This window comes from Asterias rubens, chromosome 11 (assembly GCF_902459465.1).
Source record: "Asterias rubens chromosome 11, eAstRub1.3, whole genome shotgun sequence".
Lineage (NCBI taxonomy): Eukaryota > Metazoa > Echinodermata > Asteroidea > Forcipulatida > Asteriidae > Asterias > Asterias rubens.
In genome coordinates this window covers 8,566,925-8,576,895 of record NC_047072.1, presented here as the reverse complement: position 1 = coordinate 8,576,895, position 9,971 = coordinate 8,566,925, and the positions used below count along the sequence as shown (strand labels likewise).

At 39.2% G+C, this 9,971-nt stretch overlaps 1 protein-coding gene across 1 annotated transcript; it reads right to left on the bottom strand.

The window, feature by feature from the left end:
- Positions 1 to 3,108: 3,108 nt before the first annotated feature.
- Positions 3,109 to 7,428, bottom strand: LOC117296794 (superoxide dismutase [Cu-Zn]-like). Its single transcript, XM_033779852.1, has 5 exons — positions 7,248 to 7,428; positions 6,153 to 6,243; positions 5,686 to 5,755; positions 5,084 to 5,201; positions 3,109 to 4,315 (listed from the first exon to the last, which is right to left on the bottom strand). Exons 1-5 carry the CDS (start codon positions 7,314 to 7,316, stop codon positions 4,208 to 4,210), a joined length of 456 nt encoding a protein of 151 aa, XP_033635743.1. The 5' UTR covers positions 7,317 to 7,428; the 3' UTR covers positions 3,109 to 4,207.
- Positions 7,429 to 9,971: the final 2,543 nt, after the last annotated feature.

Below are 9,971 nucleotides of genomic sequence, written 5' to 3'. Positions count from 1 at the left end.
AAAAAAAAGTAAGGAATTGGAAAGTTACGAAGCACTGTTCATGTATAGTTAGTTTGAGATAATTTGTTAGAATCAATTTTGTTGAGCTCATTTCTTCACAGTTGTAATTACTACTTCATATTCAGATACAAGGTTCCTCTGCTCTTTTCTCGTGAATTGTTCCTCAAAGGTTTAAGAAATTGGAAGCAAAATTTCACAGAAAATTAGTCATTTTTGTTACACTTTAAATGATGCATTGCTAGATAGTTTTAGAAGTCCCAAACACCCACTTGACATGTTCAGAAATTTTGTGACAATCCAGAGATTTCAAAATTGATTGTTGACCATGAGAGAAAAAGAAAATCGTATTCTGTGTGTTTGGTCAAAATCCTGAATTGCTTTGATTTTCAATCATCGTTATATTTTGTATTGTGCTTACAAAGGCCGATTTTCAACAGAGAAAACAAACAATCTGGGATTATTAGGAAAGGGAATTAATTATAGAAGGGATAAAATTAATTTGACTTTTGTAAAACTTTTTTTTGAGATTGGAGAATTGGGAACCTTGTAAAATATTATTTGTTAGAGTTTACAAATACGTAGATACTTTAAAGGTAAGGTTTGTATATATTAACAATGTCTCAAATTGAGACCCAAGAGGAGGCAACAAAAGATGGCCTTGCTCGTCGGAACAAGATCGCGTCCCAGTGGATCAACTCGCAAGGACACAAGATACTATCCTGCGGAACAACACAAGAAAGAGGGCTCAAAAGGGCACCATGCGGAACACGCCTCCTCAAATTGAGGTTTTGTTGGACAATCATCAAACGTGGCTACCTGCAAAAGGTTATCTCAAATTGAGAGCCTTTGTCTGCAAGGAAGTATGAATTTTGTTGGTTGCATGCTGTGTTAAATTACCACAAGACTTGGTAAAGGCTGCTGGAAATATAAAAACCCAAAGGAATGTACGACTTGGCGAGCATCGCCCCCTCAAAAAATGAAGAAATATCCGAAGCGATAAAACAAAATTCAACATTATTATGTAAAGGCAGTCGACTGTATATTATCTTTCTGTATACATTTTAAAAGAGTTGCATGTGTGTCTTAGTAGTAAATAATGCCTCTGAATTGGAGTTGTGTTAGTTATAAAACATACCTAGAATATTTCCCTGTTGCATTACCATGTCTTTAATAGTTTAACATTGCAATGTTATTTGGTTACAGTGAAACACATCTATTTTTAGCGTTATTTAGTAAACCCTGATCACTCAACTGATTCTTCAAGCAGTCTTCATGCGGTAGTGGATGTACTTCAAATGGTGCACTCTGGTTTTTGGCACAGTGTGTTGTCTAAAAATTACAAAATAGAGGCACTTGGAAAGAGATGTAAATGCTTTGATTTTGGACGAAGTTTCTCGTTGGAGAATGAACGCTCGGCTGGAGGAACATTGATCTTCTGAAGCGGACCAACTCCACGTTATGATTGAATTGGATAGACATTTGTAGTAGACGTGTTTTTCACTGCAGCCACCTGTCGTCTCTGTAGTGTTTTTGAGTTTTGCCAGATTTGGTGTGGTGGTTGGTAATTATTGTATTATTAAACCCTGTATTTCCACTGTGATGCTGTATTCAATGATGAACGCCAAACACTGGTGTAGGTAAAAGTGTTTCACCAGTTGGGAGACCTTTCCTTCATGTATTATGTTGGTAAAAAGAACAATACGCCATTATAATTTACATGAAACATTTCTATTGAATGCTTTTTCTTCAAAACAGATTCTTTTCACCACCAAATTTAAAACAATGGCAAAAAAATAGAAACAAGTTTAAATTTCAGTTTTTGTTTTTTTTCCTGTACAGAAGGAAGCACAAAATATCAAACAGGACTGAACACCTTTTGTTATTTACAAAGGAGACCTTCAACCCAATTTTATTTGTTTTGGGGGTTGTTGTGTTGAAGAAAAGTTTTATCTCGTCATAGTTTGTTACCTTAAAAATGTATAGATTCTAACTAGAACATTTTTATCATAAAGGGATTTTCCGTTGCCCTCATCAAAAGAAAGAATCCGTCATTTACAGACAAAGTAATTGGAAAGCTCACTTGTTGTAGAGTCTGAACAATATTTCCATCTGAAAAACTTATGAGTGGCAGAATCTAGCAATCAGCTCTTCAGCCCCTGCAAATGAAGTCTAGTAATTTTGCTTGTTCCCGTCTAAAAATCAAAACAAGGGGGTGGCGTTTCATCTTTGAATACGGTGTATTTAACAGTACATGCTTGTATATTGCCTTAATGTATGCTTGTGATTTTCTTAAAATGTTGTAGGTAGAAACAGTCAAGTTGACATGTATAAATATTTTCCAGTGGAGATGAACTGCAGGTGAGTTTCAAGTGTGTGCATTTCTCTCAAGGAGGCAACTTTTTTTCTTGACCCCCGGCCCCCGCTCTGACTTGCCCTCTACTTCCTTGCATCCTCAGGGAAGGGTTGGCAAGGAAAGGGTAGTCTCTGTGTCTTTTAAAGTCCTTGATGTTCAGCTCGAGTCCTAGTCCCCCCCACCCCCCCCCCCCCCCCCCCCCCCCCAAAGTCTTTTTGTCCAAGTCTTAAAGGTCCCAGTCACCGATCCTTTTTTGAGTCGGAGTCATAAAGGACGCGACTGGAGTCGTACAACACTCCAAATACTGTACAAACGACCTAGCTTCCACTATCCATAAAATTATAAATATTCCTTTTTTCTGAAAAGAACTTGTGCAATGCAGTCTGTGAATGCCCGGCTTTTAAGCCATATTCGTTAAATTTCCCCCAAAAGTCTGTGAAGATTGCTCATTGGCCCATCCTGTGCAACTTTTTTTTCATTGTTTATCCAAGATGGCAGATGGATGACCTTGATCAATGCAACGGGTCTGAAAACCTCATATTAGTTTACAGTTGCTAAGGAACACTTTGTTAAAAATTTATCATCTTGTTTTCAAGAAGTGCCTAAAACCAACCAGTGGAAATTGTGTTGAAATGAGTTGTTGAATACCTCGGTTCTATCTGTATTTGAGGAAATACTATTTTTCTAGTCATTATAGTGTCACTACTGACCTGACATGACACACGAAACAAAAATATTGAATTGTAAAAGAAGCATTGAACTTGTTACACCACCTGATTGTTGTTTTTTATTACAGTTAACTAACAATTCTTCACAAAGTGTAATAAGTGTAACAAACAATATAAACTTGGATGGTTTTTAGACTGGCCAAAACTGGCTTCGCTTTTATAAAAATGTTCTCAATTTGATAACCTCTCTTCAAATTTCTCTAAGCAGTACTTTTGCAATTCAAGATCGTGTTTCAAACTTGATCGTTACTAAAAGAAAAATTACAGTGAACCTCGAAAGTTATAATTTATGATCATAACAAAACAAAAAGACTTGACGAAAAACTAAATCAAAGTTTTGTCAATTTCAGCCATGATCAAGCAAACAACAATGAATGCAAGTGATTTACAGGTTACAATTACAAAGGTGGTGCATAAAAATAGATAACAAGAAATGCAATTGTACAACCATGACTTCCTTCCTAGTCTTGTTTCCTGTCAAAAGTTTAGCTGACATAAATTTTGTGCGTTATGGCGACTTGAAAAATGTTCAAATGGGGGCATAAGTATACACCCAAATGGGATAGTTCAGGCCCGGATAACAAGAATGAAAACTGAGAACAATAAATGCACACCCTCGATTGGTTGAATAAGCCGGGCATATTCTGCATGACACGATTCAACCAATCGAGGGCGTGCATTTTTAACGAACCGATTTAATCACCTACACGGTGATCCCTTATTTTGATTATTACATAGTTCAAAACGAAAAGATTGAACCGCTATTTAATTAATTTCAGTCTCGTAGAATTTTTTTACAGAACCTTGACAAAAAAACGTGAGTGCGTCGGTGCAAGAAGGTTTAAACTAGTTGCATCTGTTGGGGGCTTGTATTAATTTTTCATAACGGCAGTGTGATCATACTTTTGTCATCTGAATACATGTAAAACAACGCCATGAAGGATGGCACTTTCATTCAATGCCTTGGCGATTAAAAGAAAAACCTTTTTGCACTGATGCCACATTCCAGTCTCTAGTTATTAAAACAAAGTTCACTTTCTAATTATATATATATCGGGGAGTGACACCTTTACAATAATACTCTATTTTTAAAGTTAGGTGGTAGGCAGAGAGATCCACGCTGCAGTTACTTAGCGATTCCAATGACTCCACAAGCCAAACGCCCGCCAGCGTTGCCGGTAGTCAAACTCAACTCGTGTCCACCTTTGCCAAGATCATCAACACCGGCATGCACCTAGAAAAAAATCAAGACAAAATTGTGTTCAACTTGTCACATTTCACTTTCACTGAACAAATGAAGCATAAATAAGTGGCAATCATTTTCGGGTAGTTTCAGAAATCTGCATGCACCTGAGGAAACAAACACCAAAGCATTGAGACAAAACTGTATTCAACTTGTCACATTTTACGTCCGGCTTTTCTCATTAAGAATAGCATAAATGTTACCATTGTTTAACAGTGAATCTTTAGGGGAAATAAACAGGCAATCGATTCCGGGCAACTTTCAGAAATGATAAAGAAATTCCCCACTTTTTTAGGGGGGTTGGTTAGTGAGACACAGTTATACAGTCCCTTTGTACTGTAGAAGGTTTCCCTTTTGCAAGTCGCTTCATTGCGTGATGAAAATATAGTCTGGACAGTTTCTCTGCATAACAATTAAAAATACCTATACAGACTGCCGTTAAGTGGTACCACAGACTGCCGCATATTGCCATACCTTCCAGGCTAGCATTGGGTGCATGGGTTTGTACGGCTGGTATTATCAGGATAACCCCATGGCTTGTGTACTATCTACAGTCTCCTGTGGTATTTTGTGGCAAGGGCCAGGTCAGAAGGAGAGTGCATGTACTGGCAGACTGGCACAAAGAACCATACCTTCCAGGCTTGTGTACCCCTTGACTACGTCTCCTGTGGTATTTTGTGGCATGTGCCAGTTGTGCAGCAGAAGAGAATAATTTACAATTCCTAATGTTGGCTTTCGCTTTGGTATACTATTACTTACCACCACAGCACGGCCAATGATGGAGTTTGGTCCACTTATTTGAATCGCCTTGTCGGTGATGGCCAGGGCTACTTTGCCATCGTCCCCTGCCTCAATGTTGCCAAGATCGCCCACATGCCTGGTGAGAAAGAAAGTTGTCGTTAAAATGTTACTGTCTTGCTCCTCACAAAGTGGGAGGGGACGGGGTAATTATCATTGGCAACAATTCTTCCACTCAAGCTGGTAGACCTTAAGGGATAATCATCCTGCTTTTAAACCATCTCAAAAATCGACCTCGGAAAACAAGTGAACCCGAGTGTTTTTCATTGCTCAAGTTAGCTGGAGTGAATACATGCAAGCATCTGTGTTAATTTTGTTTTTGTACAGAGTAGCTCTCGATGTCCAGGAATGAATGCTGGATGCCTATCAACTGTTTTCTTCAACATCTTGCCTCTGTTCCCTGAATTAAACCCAACGTTTACCGCTGCCATTTGCCAAACCTGCCTACACGTAGGCACGCTCAGAATATCAGTTTAAAGGGGATAGTTTATCTTTGAGGACTTGGAAGTGGGGTTAACCAGAACATTCTGTACACTAAGAGGAGATTGCAACAGAAAACTGACCTGACTTCATCCTCCGGTGCACCGTGTACCTTTCCAAATGGATTGAAGTGGCTCCCTGCACTGGTGCATCCTTAAATAAACACAAAGTCATGTAATATCATCAGTACATGCTGGGAACCTGCTGGCGCTGAACAATTTGTGTAAGTCCTTATTTAGCATTTGCTTACTCCAAGAACTATTATAAGATTTGTTCCGCTGAGAGACTACAGCGGAATAAACCTCATATTAAGTGCAACTGTGACATTCACAAAGTCAAAACTACAAACAAACTATTCCACGATTCGATAATGGATTGGGATTTACTTTTTTTCAATATTTTTTTTCCCCAAGAAGTTTAATAGACCTTCATTCAACTGAAGGCAACCATTTGAATAAGGACAAAGAAATATTGAGCATCAACAAATAATTTAACTCATTATGTTAGGTGTTAGTGCAAAACCTCAAAATTAACAATTTGTACCACTTACCACTGGTGTAGTCTCCGAACTCATGAACGTGGAATCCATGCTTCCCTGCAGCCAAACCAGTCACTTCTCCAGTTACCTTGACGCTGCCCCCCTATAATACAAGAAATGATGGAATTGTGTCAACCTTTTTTAGGAGAGTGTTTCTCAAAGGCTACATTAAATGACCACAATAAAAAAACATTTAAAAAATACATGAAATGTGAACAGTGTCCAAATAAAACAGTTTGTCAATGTCATAATGTATTTGTTTTTTTGTCCAGCCAACAAATGTCTGTCATTTTGGTTTTTGGTTGTGATCGGCCTAATATTGTAACTCTTGTTTATCCTCCTGATGATCATCATCATTTTCTTTGGACCAGAGGTCTACACAAACAACAAACCGTCGAGAGTGCATCCAGTGCTACCCACCATTGGAGCATAGAGTAAGGACAGTATTGGAGGAATCACAAATGGACATGTTTGATATTACCACACAAGCTTTCTATACAGTTTCACACACATGTATACACAAACTTGTGGTTTATATTGACATACACAAACTGTTACATGTAAATGAGACTCAACTCTCTCCACTACTGTCTGACATTGGGAAATACAATACATGTCTGACCACAAGTTTACATTGTTTGCGCTGATAACTCATCATAAATTAGTGGCCACTTTGTTTTATTATAATATAATGGAAAAGTTTCCGTATGGCGCCACCACTTTTTCATTCGAAATAGAATAATATAGTATCTAATTTACCTGATTGATATATCCCTTTTTGTAAAAATGAGTGAAAAAGTGGTGGCGCCATACGGAAAGTTATCCCCATAGGGTTATACTAAGCAACATCAATAGAAAACAATGTACTTTTCTCAGTCAAACCATGGAGCTATAAAAATGGTAAAACCATGGACAACGCATGGTCAAAGGGAGATTGTGATGAGGCGTGCGGCTGCATGCTCCACTGATCCCCGGCCCCTCGCATATGACCCGCCTGGCCGGCCTAAGGAAGCAAGGGCTAGTGTTGTGCAGGCGTACATTGTGTATGTTATGTTGTTGAAAACAAGACCTTACTAAAACCAAATTCCTCTTGGTTGTACTACTTACAGTTTCTTCGAAAAACACTTTTCCTGATACAGCCTCACCGTGCAACATGCAAACTGCCTTCAGTGACATTTTAGTTAGTTTAGAATGGCTAACAAATCCCACAGGAATGAAAGCTTTACTGCTGGATGTGTTTTTGCCGAGTCACACAACAATATTTTACAAAGTAGAGAGATGTGTTAAATGGGCTAGCCTTTTATACAAGATGCTCGAGCTCCTTCGCATGCTTTACCACCATTGGCCAAATCTAGCTACAGAGGGCGTTAGCTGTAAATGCACAATGAGCACCAAATTTGGGCCCAATACAAAACTTGGTGATGAGCACCAAATTTACCAATAGAATTACGTCAAAGACCGTCACTTGCTGAACAGCAAACGCGACAAGCATGAGGTATGGCAAAATACAAAAGTCAAGAGTTCCATTTTAACTGGAAAATATTTTATGTTTTATTCCATAAATCTGTTTCACATACCTCTGGCTATATCAAATTAGCGCCTCAACGTGTTACTCCTACCTCAGCCCAATTAAATTAATCAGGGAAGAAATCGCGTATCTCTTGGCCATAAACGCCCCAATTGTTGGTGTCGGGACTACTCCCTGGCCGCTTGCCTCGCCTTGAAAATCCTCATAGCACTAAGTTTTGTACGAGAGGAAAGCCCTTGAAAATGTGCATCCAATGGTGCCAAACGTGTTTAGATTGAGCAATGATTTTGGGTCGATTTGACCCGTTGTAACTTTTGATTTTCTCTCCGACAGCTATGCACAAAATTCCCATAGGGAGACTTGTTGAGATCGTTTCGGAGCACAGCCGCCTCGTCATTTTCGGTATCAAGAAGTCTGGAAGCCGCCCTAAACCTTTTAAAGTCGGATGCAGGGACATGCCAGGATGACGCAGGTACAAACTGCGTCTCTCTAGCAGCTTTAGTTCTAGATTTATTGAAGAGTTTGGCTGAAAGATTTTTTTCTCCTGGGCCATTTTTCGAGTGAATATGTTTGTCTTTTTATTCGTCATAGTGCCGTGTATTACGAACAGTTCATGGGCCGCTAGGGAGGGTTAGCGGGTCAACTCACCCTGGCCGCTGGGCACCGCCTTGAAAGTCGTTAAGTTTTATATATGAGAAGATCGCGAAAGCCCTAATGGCCATCCGATGGTGCAAAACTTGTTAAGATTGAGCGTGGGATCGAATTAACCCGTTGTAAGATTTGTTTTTCTGTCCGACAGCTCTGTGCACAAAATTTCCATAGGGGAGGCTGTATTTGAGTTCCGAGCAAACCCGCCCGTTTTATTGTCCTTTATTTGCGCTATCAAAAAGTGTGCGGAGGTCGCCCTCAAAGTTTTTAATTCGGATAATATATGCAGGGACATGCCAGGATGACTCATGGTTCAGTTATTGAATAGTTCGGCTGAACGGGATACTATGAATTACATTGAATAGGTGGCAGCCCTGATTTGAGTCAATCGAAAGACACATGTTAAGAAACAAAATAAAATTGCTCACGTTTTCAATGAAAGTATTTCAATTTAGAACGAGGGTTTACTATAACCATGGAGCAATAAACTAGATTGCTCCATGCTATAACAGGAGAATTCGGTAATCCCTTCGCACTGTATTCGCACTGTCTTTGACGGTCTTTCTTGCGAGCACCAAATTTGGTGTTGGGCCTAAATTTGGTGCTCACTTCAGTCTGTTGAATATTTACGTTTTTTTTATAGTTATATAATAGGTTCTAGATTTGTTTTAACACTTGTAAGATCGAAAATGCCAACTTATTTGAATGATGAAACGGAATAATATATCAGATATCAATGGGGCCCCCATCGGGGGACTAAAAGATGAACAACTGTGGATCTTTTATAAAGTCTGGTGCCAAAGTAAAATAATCATAGACCTAGACGTCTCTACTACTGCATGCTGAACATGCTGATATACACTTCTGTAGTTCGGACTTCCTGACTGGAGTTTGCGCGAAGTTTTAAAGTTTGAACTTCTTGAAATGTGCCGAAAACACCCCAAATGGCATCATTTTTCAGACGACAAATAGCTCTTCAGGTAATACCAGTAAATACATTTATTTTATTTTCTCCGTTGGCGTCTCGGTTCAATGTGATTAGAGCTACTACTACGTCTAGTAGTAGTAGACCTTTTCACCAGGTTGTTTTTTTTTCAGAAAATTTAATTTAACAGTGTTATTATTAAGTAAGGCACTGTACTGAGTGGCCTGTGTGGGAAGGAGGTAGAGAGAACTATGCGGTTTCAATCCGCTATTGGCCTATCGTCTCCCGTGCGGGAGATGGTTCCGCTATCGTCTCCCTGACGGGAGCCGATAGCGAAACGAAACTGCATAGTTCTGGTTCTGGGTGTAGTATACTATTATTAGGAGGGGGAGGGGCTTACATACAGCTTCTTTTTCCTTCTATCTAAATGTTATCCAATTCTAAAGCCTGTTCTAGCTGATTTGCTAGAAGTTCTCAGAAAACTTCGGTGTCCTGCCACTTTTTCACTTTTTCACTTTTCCACTTTTTTACTTAAAATACTATATTTATTTTGGAGTAGGGCCGGGGGGCCTACTAAAAATTATAAAAATATTTTATTTCATTAATTAAAACCATTCCTGCATAATCGGCCGCTCCTAAAAAAAACATTCCTGCACAATCGGCCAAGCGCGCCGAGCCATTCCCGCAGTGGCCTGATCGGTTAATCGCGCATGTTCGTTGCCGAATGTTG

Coding starts and splice junctions, on each gene's coding strand:
- LOC117296794 (XM_033779852.1), bottom strand. CDS start 7,316: ATGTCACTGAAGGCAGTTTGCATGTTGCACGGTGAGGCTGTATCAGGA. Junction 5,756..6,152: donor GTTCGGAGACTACACCAGTG/GTAAGTGGTACA, acceptor TGTTTATTTAAG/GATGCACCAGTGCAGGGAGC. Junction 5,202..5,685: donor GCACCGGAGGATGAAGTCAG/GTCAGTTTTCTG, acceptor CTTTCTCACCAG/GCATGTGGGCGATCTTGGCA.